This window comes from Harpia harpyja, chromosome 13, assembly GCF_026419915.1.
Source record: "Harpia harpyja isolate bHarHar1 chromosome 13, bHarHar1 primary haplotype, whole genome shotgun sequence".
In the NCBI taxonomy this organism is placed as follows: Eukaryota; Metazoa; Chordata; class Aves; order Accipitriformes; family Accipitridae; genus Harpia; species Harpia harpyja.
This window is the reverse complement of record NC_068952.1, coordinates 43,631,650-43,648,334: the sequence shown is the minus strand read 5'-3', so window position 1 is coordinate 43,648,334 and position 16,685 is coordinate 43,631,650. Positions and strand designations below refer to the sequence as shown.

Genomic DNA, 16,685 nt, shown 5'->3' with positions numbered 1-16,685 from the left:
CACAGACCCCAACCCCTGCACCGAAGGCCGGGCCGGGCCGGGCCCCCCCCGGGTGCGGCGGGACCGGGACCGGGACCGGGACCCCCCGCGGGGCCGGTCACCCGGAACGGGGCCTCCCCTCAGCCCCGGTCACCTCACGACCAGGCCCCGGAACGCCTCAGCGGTAGGCCCGGGACCCCCCCACCATCCCCTCCCTTCGTCTGGGGAGGGGGGGGGGGTGTCTTCAACGGCAACGCCTCGCCCACCCCCGGCCCCGCGGGCGGGCGCTGCGCTGACGTCACCGCCGTCGCCGTGACGTCGCACCCCGCCGACGGGGCGGGAAGGCGGCGCCCCCCCCCCCCTCCCGCCGCCGCGCCGTTTCCCAGCATCCTCCCCGCCCCCTTGATGTCACTTCCTGTCCCGCGGGCGCGGCCTCTCCCCTTCCCTTACCTGGGCGGCGGCGCGCGCGCCCCCCGCTCCTGCCCGCACCGCCGCGAGGGCGCCTCAGCCCCACGCCTCCGCCATGGCGCCCGCTCGCTCGCTCTCATTGGTCAGACGACGTCACGTGGCGCGCCGCGGGGGTCGCTGGGAGGTGGAGTCCGCGGAGGCGCCGCAGCGCGCAGGCGCGCTGCGGCGCCTCCGCGGACTCCACCTCCCAGCGACCCCCGCGGCGCGCTTGCGGCCAGATTTGCTCGATTCGGGCCCTTTTCCCCCCAAATTTCCCCCAGCAGCCGCTCCCTTCCCGCCCGCCGCGGCCCGGGGAGGGCGAGAGCCGGCCGCGGGGACACGGAACAAGAAAAGAGAGCACACAACGAGCTTCGATTTTGTTTTTTTTTTTTTCCCTTTTTTTTTTTTTCCCCTTCATTTTTTTTCCGAAGGCTGGTCAAGAGGTAGGACAGAAAAGGTCGGTTTTGGCCTCCGAACGTTGCAAAAGACCCGGTTTGCAAAGCTGCGGTCGCCTTCCGCTAGCCGGGTGAAACGGACTCTCAGCACGACCCAGCAGAGGGGGGGAATTTTTCTACGATTATTAAATCCCAAGAGAGGATGAGCTTCGCGTTTCCAGAGGACCAGAGCGGGTATCTGACGTCCACACGCAAAAAAGAAAGAAAGAAAAAAAAAAGGACGATTTGAGGCATAACTCGCGTCAAAGGACTCGGCCTCCCACCTTTAAATAAGGAAACGTACAAAGGCGGCTAACGGTTGTGCAAAATATTAATTTGCTAAAATATTTTACATAATCAGTACATGTAAATGTAGAAATCGGTAAAAAAAAAAAAAAAACACAACCAAAAACCAAAACCCCCCAAAAAGACACAACAACCCGGCCGGTTCGTAGGAATTTGTCACACGTCAGTAACAGGATTTTCGCTGTCCCAGGGTGGAAATCCTCGCTCCCGAGGGGGCGGGGGGGGAGGGGAGGGGGCCGGGTGCCGTCCCGCCGGGCGTCCCCCTTTCCCCGTCGTACGGCAAAGACGACCCTGAAAAACACGCTGAGATACAAAAAACGATGTAAACTAATAATTTATCGTCGCAAAAACCCGGTGTAACAAAAGCGGGGAGACGGAGGCTTTATACAAGAGGCTCTTTTAAAACAGAGGGTGCAAAGGCTGAAGACGCGGCGGCTTCAGGATTCACACGCTTTTGGCTTCTTGGGTTTTTTTTGTTTCTTTTTTTTTTTTTTTTTTTTTTTTTGTACAACGGTTTATAATACATTTTAAATCGTTCGGAATGCAAACTAGAACGGCACGCGACTTCCGAGGAAAGAAAAGAAAAACAAAAACGGTTTGACATTGTGCAATTTGCTGCCCCCGTTTTTCAGCGGCAGTAGTCCCTGCATTTGCTGTGTTTCAAAAACGTGGATCTTGAGAAACACATAAAGGAGGAAAAGGAAGGCAAAAGTTGGCAGACATCCAGCATCTCGTTTCGTGTGATTTTTGTTTTGTGTTTCGTTTTTTTTTTGTTGTTTCTTTTTCTTTTTTTTTTTTTTTTTTTTAAAACAATGCGGATGACAATTTCATGATTAAAAATGCTTCCCCCCCCCTCCCCGCCTCGTTTCTCTCTCCCTCTCAAATAAATACATCGCATCCGACGCTTGATCCGATAAATCTTGCCGGTCGACAACGGCTCCAGCCCGCCGCTTTCGGAGTCCTCTCCTCCTCAGGGCGTTTCGAAGCCCGCCACGCGGTATCCCGTTTGGTTGGTTATCACGCTCCCGTTCTGCCCCTGCGGCGGCTGCACGCCGTAGTTGGCGCCCATCCACGCCGCCGAAGACTGCGTCTGACTGTCGGCGAGGCGGGGGGGGGGGGGGGGGAGGGTGGAAAAAAACAGTTCGTTAGGCAAACGCGCGGGTAACGAGGGAGAACTTGACGGGCTCGCTCTCGGCACGGCGCCGTCCGGGACGCGTACGCGCGCTCCCCGTCCCAAATCTCCAAGTAACGAAGGACCGGAACGTCTCGGCAGCTTTTACGCCGCTACCGCCTCGGATCGTCGCCTCCCCCAGGGCGGGGAAAACGGTCACAAAAAGCCCAAATACTCACTTAAAGCCCTGCTGATTCCACGCTTGCCCGTACATCCCGTAGGCGGGGACCTGCCAGCCGTTGGGCACGTACTGGCCGATCTGGGCATTGCCGTACCACTGGCCCCACTGCCCGTACGCCGGCGGGTAGCCGATCTGGTTCTGCAAGAGCAAACACCCGGCTGTTAAGCGGCGCCCGAGGAAGGGGCGATTTACGTCGGCTCGTGAGACGCCCCCCCCCCCGCCCCCCGCCGCCGAGTCCGTCTTTGAGGCGGGCTTACGAGTCTGCTTGCTAAAACGACGCCGAAACGGCCGTGCGGACGTTCAGTCGGGCGCCCCTTTTGAGTCGGCGAGCCTCTCACTACCAGAGCGACCCGTCGCCCCCCCCCCCCCCCCCCGCCCCGGTCAACGACGCGGCCGTCGGCAGAGATCCAGGGAACGGGAGCGGCAGCTCCGGCCGCCTTCGCGCCAGAGAAAGCTTTTAGCTTGGATTGCGCCTCAGAGACGCACGCTCTGACGAAGGAAGCCGTGAGGCAGGCGAGGCGCGCGACACCAAGCCTCCAACCGGCACGCGCGCAGACGTTACAGCCGCTTGACGGGTTTCTAGCAAGGACTCGTTAGCAAAGCCACCGTCTTTAGCAGAGGAGAAGTTCTGACCTGCTGGACCGGACCGATCATGTCTGGCGTCTCCTTGCCCCAGTAGCACTTCACTACGTGTCCTTCTATAGTTGTTCCGTTGACGGAAACGATGGCATGCGCCGCGCTCTCGTGAGAATTAAACCTGTCGAAACGTAAGTCGTGCCGATATAAACAACTCGCTCGGTGAGCCGCGGCCAGTAGCGACCCCGAGAGAGTCCCCGCTAGCTCGGCATGGATTTGGGCTCCGGGCGAACGCCGGCCCGACGGCAGAAACTTCCTCCTGTCGCCCCCGCGGCGGGCGGCAGGGACCGCTAGGCTACGGTCACTTTTCCCGTCTCGGTGTCCTAACTCTCCCTAAACAAATGGGAAAATTCAGCAGCAAGGAGAGCAAGTCAATTTACAATTCCTTTCTATTATGCGGAGCCGCACGCACCGGAGAGACGAGGACGCTTCTGAAAAAGACTCTAAAACTCGACCGTCTGCCTCAGTAACGCCACTGTGAAATTACGCAAGAGGAACAGAGAGAGATCTCTTACGACGACGGGCACCACGCCGCTTGCGACCGGGTTTAAGGCTTTTTTCCCGCTCCTGCCGAAAGCGCCACAAGCCGCTAACTCCCTCCTCAGATCAGGCTGCGGTCCGAGAGGGCCGCCGCAAAGCATACCCTCCAGCTCGGCATACGCCCACCCGCGCTCCGCCGACACCAAAAGCGTCCGAACCCGCAATTTTCGTTAAATCCGTCGACACGCAAACCGCACGACAGCCTACCGTACGAAGGAGTAGCCTTTATCCGGGAAGACGCGAATTTCCATGATCTGCCCGAAGGGAGAAAAGGTCTGGCGCATTAGCTGTTCTGGAGCAGGAAGCAAACACAAACAGAGCGGCGAAATGAGGCGACCGCGGAGTTATTCAGAAACGTCCAACGCGACGGTAGCTGGAAGCCACGATACCTGTCAGTCCCGAAGTAACACCTCCGCAGTACACGGTGCAGTTGCTCGGGCTGGACTGATTGACCACGTCGTCGTAAGACAGCTGTTTGGCGTTTGCTTAAAGAGATTTTACAGAGCTTTTCAGTGGATCGGACACGCATCGTGTAGAAATTCTAATCCTGGTGGGCACACGAGATGTCGAGCGCAAACTGCGAACGCCTATCAGGCGGGTCCGATATACCCGATTTAAGACCTCTCCAACGGAAACGCTTTCTTTGACACGGTCCCCGCTTCGTATCACGGCGCAAAGCCTCAAAAGCGAGGGAGCAAAGTTAAAAAGCCAGAGCTCGCCCTGGCTGCCTAGAGAGAAAGCAAGCTTCCAACCCGAGCGTGCAGAAGCCGACAGAATCCCCCCCCCTCCGCTGCCCCGCGGCGGCAATACAGTCGCCGTAGCGAAGGAAGCCGCTTTATTCAGGAGGCGTGAAGCTCTTCGAGAGAGCCTTCGCCTGCCTTTAGCGCCCGCTTTCCCTCCTCCCGCCGTCTCCAAGGCTCGCAGCGCGCCCTTTTCTCTTCCTCCTCACGGGTGCGGCGGGACGTTTGCAGAGACGCAAACGATCGAGAACCTACATTCGTATGTACTCTTTGGAGCCGGAGGTTTTCTCGTCGCCCAGTTCGTTCTGATTTGCCTTCCACCGAGCCACTGACCGCCCATCTGCTGAATCGCGTTCTCTGCGTCCTGTCCACAAGAGAGGGAGAGCAGAAAACCCCACCGTCGGCATCTCCTCCTTCTGCCGTAGAGCCAAACGAATGAAATCGCCGCGCGCCCACCCTGCCCGACGTTCGCCGCGTGCCAAAAGAAATCCTGCTTCAAAAGAAGCGGATTTAGGCGGCACGAAGGACGCCGTCGGGCCTCCCCGCGCGCGCCCGAGACCCTCTCGATACACGCCGGACGTATCGTCGCTCCGTCACGTCTGTACGTCGCTCGTTCGGACGTCGCTCGCCACGTGCTTTAGAAACGCTAAAGCGACAGCAGAGCGTCTCGACGAACGGAGAGAAAAGCCTCCCCCTCGGCAGGCAGGGAAACCGAAGCCGGACGGAGATCGGGACCGACGGTATTCCTTCCCCCCGTCCGCTTTTCAGGGGCGCTCGAGACCGTGCCGCAGCTTACCCATTTATTGAAGAAGGAAACGAAGCCGTATCCTTTAGATTTTCCCGTTGCCATGTCCTTAACCACACGCGCGTCTCTAAAAAGCAGAAACGAGAGCCAGTTCAGCGCCGCCAAAAGACGACCTTACTAAAAACGACAACTCGAGTCACGCGTACAGCTTATTTTCATGTTTCACCTTGACTAACGTCAACTGTTTATTGCACCAGCAACACAGTCAAAGCAAAAGGCTTATTTCTAAACAGAACTTTACTAACGCTTTGCCAGGTAGTAGCAAAATTAAACTTAATTGTGTAAACATGCAAATCAATAGCTTCTCTAACAAACGTATGTACTTTACGACAGTCGGCTCCCGCTTCAAAATGCTTTTACAGACTGTTAAGACACAAAGCATGGTCAAAGCAGCTATTCAAAAGAATCACTTAAGGCACGTAGCTGACTAACATTAGCTGAATGGCTCTCTTTAACCATGCAATTTTTAAACTCGCTATTTGCCAACACATTCTACCTACTCATTCAAAATATTAAATAGAAAAAATGAAAAAAAGATAGGAATTAAAAGGCATACGTCGCCTGTTAACTGAATTCTTTAATTTTCTCGGGTCAATTCGTTACCCCCTTTTTGGACTGTGGGCAGCTGTAAATTTTGAGAGATTGACATTTTCAGAAATTATTGAAGAAAAGAAAACACCGAAACATTCACGTCTTAAACTACATATTACACATCATTTAAACTGCATTTGTACAACAGCAATCATACAGGACTGATTGGAAACTACAAGATATAAAAAAGCAAAAGCAAAAAAAATATTTATAAAAGTAAATAAGAAAACTACAACGTTTGTCCACTGTGAACTGTAGCTTGTAGTTAGCCATGGCAATTCTGTCCATTCTTCAGAGACACTCTGCAAAATAACCAGAGCCCTATTATTTGAGATTGAGTTAAAAAAGAGAACCCAGCTACAAGAGCTAAACCCCACTCGTGGAACGCCATTCTACAGCGCTTCTCAGGCAATTTGCGTACAAGTTAGCCGAGGGGCGAGATGCTCTCGCGTACGGGCCACCCTCTCCTCCCCTCCTTTGCCCCCCACACGCAGGCATTAAAAAGAACAGAAACGACAACATAAAACCAGTCAGAAGGTCATGCAATGTAACTTACGGCTGTATAAAATAACAGGGTTCAGAGAAACGAGCGTTAACGTGTGCACAACATTTAGCATTCCAAGACCGGCCGGAAAAGTCACAATGAGGACAAGGTTCGTTACGCTCGCTTTTTTTAAGCCGTTACAGTAACTGCAAATGCCGCATCGTAAGCCTAATTCTGGCGTAGGTTAGCCCACGGCGCCGACGCCGTCGCCGAAGGCCCGAGGAAAACACCTCTCCCAAAGCTACGGCGGAAATGTTATTTCTTTCCTCTTTGTGAGACCCGCCCCTTCCCCCTTTTTAATCTCCCCCCTCCCGGGTTAGGTCAGAATTTGGGTCGTACGTTACAAATTGCCTGAGAAGAGCCGCTTTGGTAAGCTTGGATCGGTTTGCTCTGAAGAGCCTATAGAGGGAGGGGGGGAAAAACTCATCTCTACTTACCCTCAACTGAAAACTTTGAAAATAAAGACTTGAGAACAAGTGAAAACATGCGTACAGCAAGCATAAAAGGAAACCACAATGAAAGTGCGCTTTTACAGTGATTAAAAAATCCAGATGCAAAGAATTACCAAAATTTCTTATGCGCTAATCATGCAGTAGTTCAACCTCGGTGTCGTTAACAACAAGCTCAGTTTAGCACCAACAAAGACAACGTTAAAAAAAAAAAAAAAAAAAAAAAATTAAAATATCAGGAAATATTCCATTAGCACCACATTTGCAGAAACTAGTCACTGACGAGGAACAGGTAAAGTCAAGTAACTTCATTCGACCACTTAAGAGACAGCAGCAACGTTTTTTCAGGTCAAATTTCAACAAGTCGAAAATCGAGGTCCCCTCGGCTTTACGTAACCCCTCGGTTTTGGAGCCAGACTTCAAAAGAGTCATTACGGGGACCATTCTTAATCTACTACTTTCGTGGGAGGAAAAGAACCGAGTTTTGCTTTGGACAGTCAGTTCGAGCCAGGGCAAACCGCGCGTTTTCCGCGTGTTAGCTCTACAGCCGTGCGGCGAGTGCCCCAAAAGCAAGAGCATCGCTCCCCCTTCCCCGTCGCCACCGCCACACGGCAAAGGCTCTGCGTCCGAAAAGCTCTTCTAGAAAAGACGGGACAACGGGCACGGCCCCAGAAATACGGACCGCGGACCGATGTTCGCTGTGATTTTACGCTCCCCCAGCTGACTTTCAGACGTTACTTTTTGCTTCAGGCTCGGGAGGGGTTTTGTGGTTTTGGGGGGGTCGTTTGTTAAAGGCGACCGTCCATTGAACCGTCGCCTCAGAAACCCAGCGCTGACTCAGTTAGGGGAAACTCTCTTTCACAGCTCCACCGCAGTCCCACCTACGCGGCCGTCTATTACTGCCTCCCTTCCGCGCTCATTCCGGTTCAGCTCTGCTTTAGAGCCCCTCGTCCCTTCCATCCAGACCGCATTTGGCCAGAGGATAAATTGACTCTCCTTAGGAGTCCGACCCTCTGCGTTTCCTGGATGACAATTACACAAAAGATGCAGTCAAGCATTAGAGTTGTCTGAAGCGAGTCACATTCAGATCACTTTTTTTTTTTTTTTTTTTAAACCTTATCATAAGAGGAAATCAAGCTGGCATTTAAGAGAGTAATACACTGGACTCTGAGGGGAAAAAAAAAAAAACAAAAACCAAACTTACTTCAATTAAATGCTTCACTACACAACACTCCAAAGCACTCTATGTTCTCTTACATCACCATCAAGAAACTTCAATGGCCAGTACAGACAACACTACAAGGAAAATTAATGGTTTACATTTGGAGGATGGAATGAACGAACCGCTCCTTACTCTGCTACACCCTCAATACAACAAACTGGCGGGCGGAGAGCTGCCAGCGCCGTTCCCCGTTTCTAACGCGTTCGCTTGCGACGCCGTCGCTCTGCGCCGCTGGGATGAGCGCGACTCCTTGACCCGAGATGCCCCGCGGTTTTGGCCGAGCCCTTCGGGTCAAGGGCTTACGCTGACCCAGTGCCCGACGCCCTGAGGCCGCTCTAGCTGCAGCCTCCGGCTGCCCCAACGAGTCTCGTGCTAAAAAAGGTTCATTTTGCGGGACGTGGGAATTTAAGGGCAAAAAACACGTTGGCTACCGGTGGCCGGCACACCACGGCTAACAAAAAATCCAAAGCCTCTCAAGACGTGGACGTGCAAACGGACTCGGTCACAAACTGTACAGCGTGATGCTGATCTGATCGCCGAGAGGACCAGTGAAATGCAAACCCCAGGGTTTAGGAGTCAATTTTTTTCCAGCGTTGCTTTGCCAAACGAGGCAAGGAGTATAAAACCAAAGCAAGTTGGATGCAACTTCTCTAGGAGAGCAGAACAAACTGCTATAAAGGAATTCGGGTTACACATCCCCACTTAATGCCTGGCCGTTCAGACTCAAGTCGCTGCATGAGCAGATGAATGAGTATTCCTGCACTGTGACAACTCTCATTTTTTTACTTACTGAAACATAAGGCTGCCTCCATTTAGGAGAGATAACTTTTAGTTTATTTGCCCTAAGAAATTACTTACGATATTCTTCCAAATGGCGCAAAAGCTGCTTTTATATCTTCCGTTGTAATTTCTGGACTGAGGTCTCCGACAAAGACATGGAAATGGTCTTTTTGGGAAAAAGAGAAAAAAGGGTTTTAACGTTTGAAGATGGCCCCTGAACGCGCGCGCGCACACGCGCACAGAGCGTAGCGATCTCACAGAGCACGGCTCTCCAGCTATTATTAAAAACTACACAAAGACTAGCGTTTACTATAAAACAGAATTTACTGCCGCTCCTAAGAGATCCTTTGCTTGGCAGCGCTACAAAGTCAGCGATTTTAAGGCTACTACAGTGACATATGGCATTTACATTCTGTATTTTACAAACCGCTTTTAAGACCAGTCGGCATTTACCGTACAAAGTCTTAAACTATTTACTTAATCTGCCGAGGCTACAAGAAAATCTTTCTCTCCGTACGCTCGTGTTAAGCTTTGACACGGCAGATCGCTAGCTATTCAAAATCCGATCAGCTGAAACGTCTGGCCCCCTCGAGAAGCGCAGAGTAACGCTCGTTCTAGGGCGGGACGTATTTTGAACCTAGCCACAACGTCCGGGTTAACACCGTAGGTCGTAAAGAACAAATCAAAAAAATACCTTGCATTGCAACAGTTTGCTGGTAAAGCATTTGAGCTCTCAAAAGCCAACAGTTTCGGTTGCCCAGCCAATACGCCACGTGAATCCACGTGAATTCAACGTACGCGAATCCACGTGCAAGTGAACTAAGACTGAAGGCAACAGAATGGAAACAGTAATCCCTTCAACTTATGTCAGAGCCATAAAAAACAGGCACCAAAGAGAAACAGAAGTCCTGTATCTAAGGAGTTTTCTGCTACAATCAAACAACGCGTCGCATACCATCCTAGCAATATGCAGACTTATTTGTACTACAGCAGGTACGAGACTCTCGAGTCCACTCGGATGCCGACGTAGTTTAGCCCCACCGGCCTACGGAAATGCAAAGCTTGCCGAGAAAAGCAGCAATCCGCAGGCTCGCCATGAGCCGTGGAGCCCAATTTTGGAAAAAGTCTAGTACTCCCGAGGAGCCTGCCTGCAGGAGCGCATACTGCAGCCTCACGGGGAGCCAACCGTTCTGCCTCGATAGCAGAGATTAGCACCAGAACTGAACGGTGGACGCTAGATCACTTTCTGATGCTATAGGGAAACAAAAGGGAAGTCTTTCCACAAAAAATAAATTCATAACTAACAAAAACCCCATACATAGCTCCAGGTGGTTAGTGAATACCCTTGAGAGATTTCATTTTATGTTTAAGAAGATACAATTACCTTGTGAACGCTGTGTGTTGACAACGGTACTACCTGATGACAAAGATTAGATTTGTTCTTAAGTTTATTAACACAAACACATTAAATAATATCTTAGGATTACGATCAAAACATTACTGCATATAACTGTACGATGCTTACTGTTTACGTTTAAAAACTACTCGTACAAATCAAACACGTACTCGAAGCGTTAAGCGACACTTACTGCTGGTATCTTTCTTCTGGCTGCTGGGGGTCGTCGCCCAGTTCACTTTGACCTCCTGCAAACATCAGTCGCTCACGTTAGATCACGCAAACCCCAACTAAGCTCAGATGCCTCCAGCGCTTCATTCTGACGCTACAGGGGCACCAGACGTGCGAGTCTGGGGCGAAAGCTCAAGTTCAGGACCCATTTCTCGGGAGAGAGTTCATTCTTCCAAACCGTGTTTCGCTGCTTAAGAGCAAAGATGGGAACCAGATCTGGTCTGGAGATTTGGTTTGCTCGGGCGCGGTTTTTTGCAGGGCTTGGGAGAGAGGGACACGGTCCTGATAAGGTCGGCAGAGTTAAAATCCTCATTACTCCTGCCGCCTCTGAGCCCTCCCAGTTCTACATCCCCCCCTCCCTCTGCATTCTTCCTATAACAGCCTGAACAGCTTTTCTTCTTGGTCACATCACGTTAAGACCTCCGTCCAAACGAAGCGTCTAACGTCTGCAGCATACCCATTTCATCTCAAGTGATATTTCACCCGCGCCATCTGAGATAGCCCGTTTTCAACTCCAACTCACCCTGTAGACATGACAGCTTACCTTACCCATTATCTTCCGGCCGTTCATAGCAGCCAGCGCTGCGGCCGCGTGCCGGTGCTCATAGAACTCCACGAAACAGTACGGATCGTTTCCAGCTGTCTGATGAAAGAAAGAAACAAAGGATTACCGATACAAACCTCTTCAAACCACACTCCCGCTATTCTACTCAGCTCCTTATTCATTACATCTAAAGGTCTCAAAACGGATAGGCTTTTTTACTCTACGCAGAGACCGCAGTCAATGCGCTAACAATGCCCCAACAATGCCCCAGGAGGTTTCAGTTCTGCTTTAGAAAGGTAAAAGCATGGCAAAGAACTTTCCAAATCTCATCTACGACACCCGCGTATATTAACCTGTTCGCTCCCTCTCACAATATCCACACAGCCTTAAATTTAACGTCAGGTACGAGGCAGAAACGATGCCAAAAGTACGCGACTGTCATCTCCAGCCTTACTGCGGCCCTTTAACGTGGTCACGCCACGTTTCCAGCGGAATTCCGAAACACGCAAGCACGACCCAAAGCCACGAGCTACAAGAAACGTGAAAATCACCAGGTGAAGGCTCTTACATCCATTATCATTTTGCAGTTTTTGCATGGTCCGATCTGGCTGAACAGCTGGAGGATTAGAGCTTCGGTCACGTCTCTGGACAGGTTCCCCACGTACCTATAAGATCAAATACACAGTCAGAAGCCACCCTGACGCTCCAGTCTGCTCGTCGGTAACCGAGCAAACGCGGCCCGAAGTCGTTCCCCCAACACCCAACCCGCCAGGTTAGGACGTTGAAACGAAGCGTGCCGCAGGATTATATCCCGGCTCGTGCAGCGACGGGGCAGAAATCGGCCGGTGACGGCGGGCAGTGACAGCGCCTGTCCTCAGTCCCACCCGAGGCCTGCGTTTCTAAAATCGCGCCCCGGTTCAAAGCTGAACAGAAAGCCAGATACGGACAACTCGACCTACCAAATGGATTTCCACGTACAGAAACGGCAGTTCTGATAACCATACGCAGCCATCTTTCACCGAGCGCCATTTCCCTAGCTGCCCGAGTAGCTCGAGCTGGTGTTTAGCAAGCACGCTACACGATACTTAGTCAGTTCCTTTTAAAAAAGGACTCATCTGCCTGAAACGACCGAGGGCAAAGGTGCTCAAGTGTGGGCATTCCCCCGTCCTCCTCCATTTGGAAGGATCAGCCTCCTCAAGCGCCAACGGAACCCGAACCCCTGCTCCGATTTGGGATTTTGGCATTCTCAGCGACGAAGATCATCCTCGACCCACAGGTGGAGTTTTTTTGTTGTTGCTGTTAAGCCCAAGTCACGGGATTTTTAAAAAAAGCACACAGAGAAACCTCAGCTCCGAAGGTGTGGCAGCACCCTTCCGCAAAGGAACGTTACGTGGCAAACCGCGGCCTCTGCAACGAGAACCTCAACGGAATTGTGCCGCTGAAACCGCACCAATAAATCAGCAATCCTCCCCGTCTCGGTGCAAGAGTTGCAAAGATGTCGTAAGAAAACAACAAGGTGGCAAAACCGGGGACTTCTCGTGCTCCTTCTGTTGACAGAAGGCTGCGAACAGCCTTCCCGAAGAGATGGACGCGCTTCCAATATTTGGCTTAGCAGAGGAGAGAACGGGGGAACAAGACAGACAGCCTCTGTTTTTCTGTCAGGAATGACCCGGCGAGCTGTGTACTAATAATCTGAACAACTATTTTAGGCAGGAGTCAGAGTCGTACTCCTTTTTAAAACCAACACGTGCTTCACCAGAACCGGGTCGTCACAGGCATCCTCTCGCTCAACAAAGCGAGTAATTCCTGCGCTTCTGAGGAGGTTTCCTTAAACAGAGGAGGGTTTAGTGCACTTTGTTAAGGCCATTAACTTTGTGCTCGATAACACTGGGACGTTCCACCCCGCATCAAGTTCAACTGAGAGTCATAACCGGCGAGACTTCTTTTTTTCCCCCCCTCTCTCTCTTTTTTAAAATATCATCGCCATTTGGATAATAAATAAGCTGAGGCACTAAACCGATGAGAGTCGCACGTCACCTTCTAGGTCTAAGTTTATTAATGGTTTGTTTGTGACCGACGGTTCCCTAGACAGGGTGCCTAGACCCTGACCTTTGCACTCACGCTGGATTTTCACCCCGATAATCAGACAGGCATCTCCTGAAACATTCCCTGCCTTACGACCGGATTTAGCTGAAAAAAGCAGGATTTAGGTAAGCAATCTCCGACGGCCCCACGAATCTGCGTGGCCAGACCTTTCAAAACGCGTCCCCAGAGGATCAATTGCAGCAAGATACACGTGTACAGACACACACAGAGAGAGTATGTGTAACTGCATACTAGATGTTGACCTACTTGCTTCCACGCAGAGGTAAAACCAAATCTGAGCTCCTCATGCACAGACATGGTCAAGACATCCCTTAACGGCCACGCAAGCGGTAACACAGAACACGAGCCTTCTGCAAAAGACTCAAAAAAGGAGGGGGGAATCGTAAAGCACATCGGTCACTCAGAAAAACAGCTTAACGTCGTACAAATTCAGCAGCGTTTTTCCTCATGTTATTTGTCAGTGTAACCTCATTACCCGTAGCTGCGTACATCTGCTGCCCGCTCTCTGCAGCCAGCAAGTCTGGAGGGGTTTCTCCAATCCACTAGCTGACAAACTACAACAAAGTCCTGCGATACTATCAACCGTGTGCCAAGACGGATGGGAAAAACACAGAGCTGTAACACCCCTCCCCCCCGAGGAACAATCCCCGTGTTATTTTCCCTGATGTACTCTCTCCGTGCTACACTCAAGGCGTTGGACCATCCGAACCTTTCCACGGAGTTCCACCGCAGCTCTCCTTCCGTGTAGCTGGCACGCGGGCAAGGTCCAAGACACCTGGACCTTGTCCCGGACCAGTTATACAAGAAATAACCGAGTGCCGAGGTGACCCGGCCAGGTAGGGACAGCTAATACGGGAGGAGATCTCTCCTGTGTGACGGTTCTGTCGTCTCCCGCACCTTTCCCATCCCTCTCTTTCCTGCTAGTTGGATTCTCATTAATGAGTCGGTCGACGTTCCTCTGCAGAGGAAGGACTATACAAGGCAACCTAGGCAGACAACTCCATTTACTCACCGCACATTGATCGGTAGACGGTTTCTTGAAAAGGAATACCAACTATTGGGTGTTAGCACCTCTGCATCGTTTTAGACACACAAAGTAAATTAGAAGTACACGTGTTCCATAAGCACCTACGCACTTCTATGAAAAATACAAACAGGAGGTCTTTGTAGATTCAAAACCACCGTCTGCCTTGGAATCGCTCTTCAAATTTATAATCTCTATCATTGAAGAGTGGCTTTCAAGGAAGGTCACTGGCGACGTGAAAATGAGCTGCCTATCCAGGAAATCATTGACATAAGTGATACAGCTCCCAACGTGCTTCGAAACGCCAAGGCTCTAACACCTCCCTTCAAAGAAACAGGTTACGTGGAAATGGCAAAACCAAGCAGTTACTTCCAAAAACGTCTGGAATCTGTTCCGGAAAAACGACTTAAAACGTGCTAAAGGAACTAAAGGAAAAGGCACACGGCTTGCAGACCGCTTTGGCGGCCCCTCACGACGCAGCAAAACAACGGAACCGAGGAGGGAGCCCCGTAACCCACGTCCAGATGGGGTTCCTGTAGCACTACCTACAGAAATCCTCGTGCAAGCAAATATTTAACACGCACTTCAGACCCGAGCTGGAAAGAGATTACTTTTAGCTGCTTTTTCTTCCTTCAAGCTGCTCGTTCTAAACCCAATCTGTGGAGTTCAGCTTGTGACAATCCTCCATATGACTTGAGAAAGTCACTCGGAGCGATTCAAGAGAAATGCCGTTCTCGGTACGTTGCTCAACGCTCGGTTCTGTAGCTCAGAAGCCTGGCCGTATTTGTGCAATGAGCCGCACGTGCTCAAGGTCAGATAATTCACTGCGTTGTTAAGCATATGCCGTGTACGGCCAAGACCACTAGACTCCAGACAACCATGTCATTGGGACGGGGGCGGGAGAAACATTTTTCTAAACAAACATGCAAATATGCCAACAGGTCTGACCCATGTTTGCAGACGCCAAGAATAGTTCCAAAAATGCACGCACTAGAAAGACAACGGGATCGTACACACAGGGAGGCGGACAGAGTGTTTACCGCTCCGGAAAGCCTGGGCCCGAGGAGCTGGCGTAAGTCACGTAAGAGTCTTGTTTTCCTGCAGTCACTCGGCCAAGTCATTTATCAACCCTCGGGGCAGGTACAGCCACTGTCCACGGGCAAAACTTTCCCCTCGCCTTGGAAAGATTCCCTCTCCCTCCTGTCTGTCCTCCTCTCAACTCCTGCACTGAAACAGGGATCAAAGCTTACGCAGAGGTGGAAGACTGGAGTCTGTGATTTCCCCAGGCTGAACGAGGGAAACCACTCCAGATCACGCCTGCCCGAGAAAAGGAGAGAAACGCACGAATAAGATGTGGACAGGAGCTGTCCTGCGCCTTTCACACACAGCTGGCTGCAGGAGCAACAGCCGAGCCAAAGTCCAAATCCCTCCTGACAGCGGCGGGCGTCAGCTGCCCGAACACCGCCAGGAAAGCGGCTTGTAATTAAAGGAAGCCCATTTATGATTTCAGCGAGGCGAGGAGCTGCCCTACAGCTACGATTAGTTCCTCGGGAAATAACAGGCTCGCAGCACGCTTTAAACACTTGGGGCAAGCGCCGATTTCACGGGCACCCCCCCGTTTATTTCCATCAAGCTGTTGAACATCCAGCTGCTAGGCCAGGGCAGCCCCATCCTCACCCCCCCCACACCCCCCGCCGCGGTGAGATGACGGTGCTAACACAACCCAGAAATGGCAAAATTCAGCCAGACCCTCGCGAAAACGTACACGGAGCAAGTACGGGGAAGGGGGTGTGTGTACATCTCCCCAGACCCCTTCCCTCCAGATGTGAGCCGGAGAGGCCCGGCAGAAAGCCCCGGGGCGGCGGGGGGGGGGGGACGGACGGACGGACAGAAAGCCGGTGAACACCACTGGCAAGCAACGCAGGGGACAGGCATGGCGGGGCACGGGCGGAGGGGCTGGGGCCGGCCCCGGCCGGGCTCTCCCCCCGGGGCCGGCCCGCCGTGAGGGGAACCGGGGCCCGGTGTCCCGCAGGGCTGAGGGCGGGCGGGGCCCCCGCGCCTCCTTGTCACTGGAGGCGGCTGAAGGGCCGGGGCGACCGCCGCTGCCCGTCGCGGAGGCCCGATCGCGTCGCCCGGGCCTGAGGGACCGTGCGTGAGGGGAGCCCGGGCCGCCCCTCCCCGCGGAGCCGGGAACAATAGGCGGTCTCGCCCCCTCCCCACTCACAGGGTCTTGGGCATTTCATCCTCCATGGCGCCGCCGCCGGACCGCCCCCGCCCCGCCCCGGCTCTTCACGCCGAGCCGGCCCCGCGGCCCCCGTCAGCGCCTGGGCAGCCCGAGAGCCGCCGGCCCCGCCGAGCCCGAGCGGCGGACAATAACCCCAATGGTCCTCGCAAGATGGCGGGTGGCGGGCGAAGGGGCCCGGCCGGCCGAGAGGGGGCGGCAACGCGCATGCGCCTCGGGGGGGGGGGGAGGAGGGAGGGGGGAGACGCGCCACCTCCGGATGCGGCTTCCCGCCCGCTGCCGCGCATGCGCCCCGCCGCTGCCAGCAGGCCACCCCC

At 52.9% G+C, this 16,685-nt stretch overlaps 1 protein-coding gene across 4 annotated transcripts; it reads right to left on the bottom strand.

The window, feature by feature from the left end:
- Positions 1 to 1,118: 1,118 nt before the first annotated feature.
- On the bottom strand, positions 1,119 to 16,558 carry TIA1 (TIA1 cytotoxic granule associated RNA binding protein). Of its 4 annotated transcripts, XM_052806000.1 has the most exons (13): positions 16,351 to 16,549; positions 11,565 to 11,661; positions 10,997 to 11,095; positions 10,415 to 10,469; positions 10,210 to 10,242; positions 8,904 to 8,991; positions 5,231 to 5,306; positions 4,690 to 4,798; positions 4,084 to 4,179; positions 3,902 to 3,986; positions 3,152 to 3,275; positions 2,517 to 2,656; positions 1,119 to 2,260 (listed from the first exon to the last, which is right to left on the bottom strand). In XM_052806000.1, the coding sequence occupies exons 1-13, from the start codon at positions 16,374 to 16,376 to the stop codon at positions 2,137 to 2,139; spliced, it is 1,152 nt and encodes a 383-aa protein (XP_052661960.1). In that variant the 5' UTR covers positions 16,377 to 16,549; the 3' UTR covers positions 1,119 to 2,136. The 4 variants fall into 4 exon arrangements, with proteins under 4 accessions (XP_052661960.1, XP_052661961.1, XP_052661963.1 ...); XM_052806001.1 differs by lacking the exon at positions 10,210 to 10,242 and having other exon boundaries at positions 16,351 to 16,548; XM_052806003.1 differs by lacking the exons at positions 8,904 to 8,991; positions 10,210 to 10,242; positions 10,415 to 10,469; ... (1 more) ...; positions 11,565 to 11,661; positions 16,351 to 16,549 and adding an exon at positions 5,796 to 8,013.
- Positions 16,559 to 16,685: the final 127 nt, after the last annotated feature.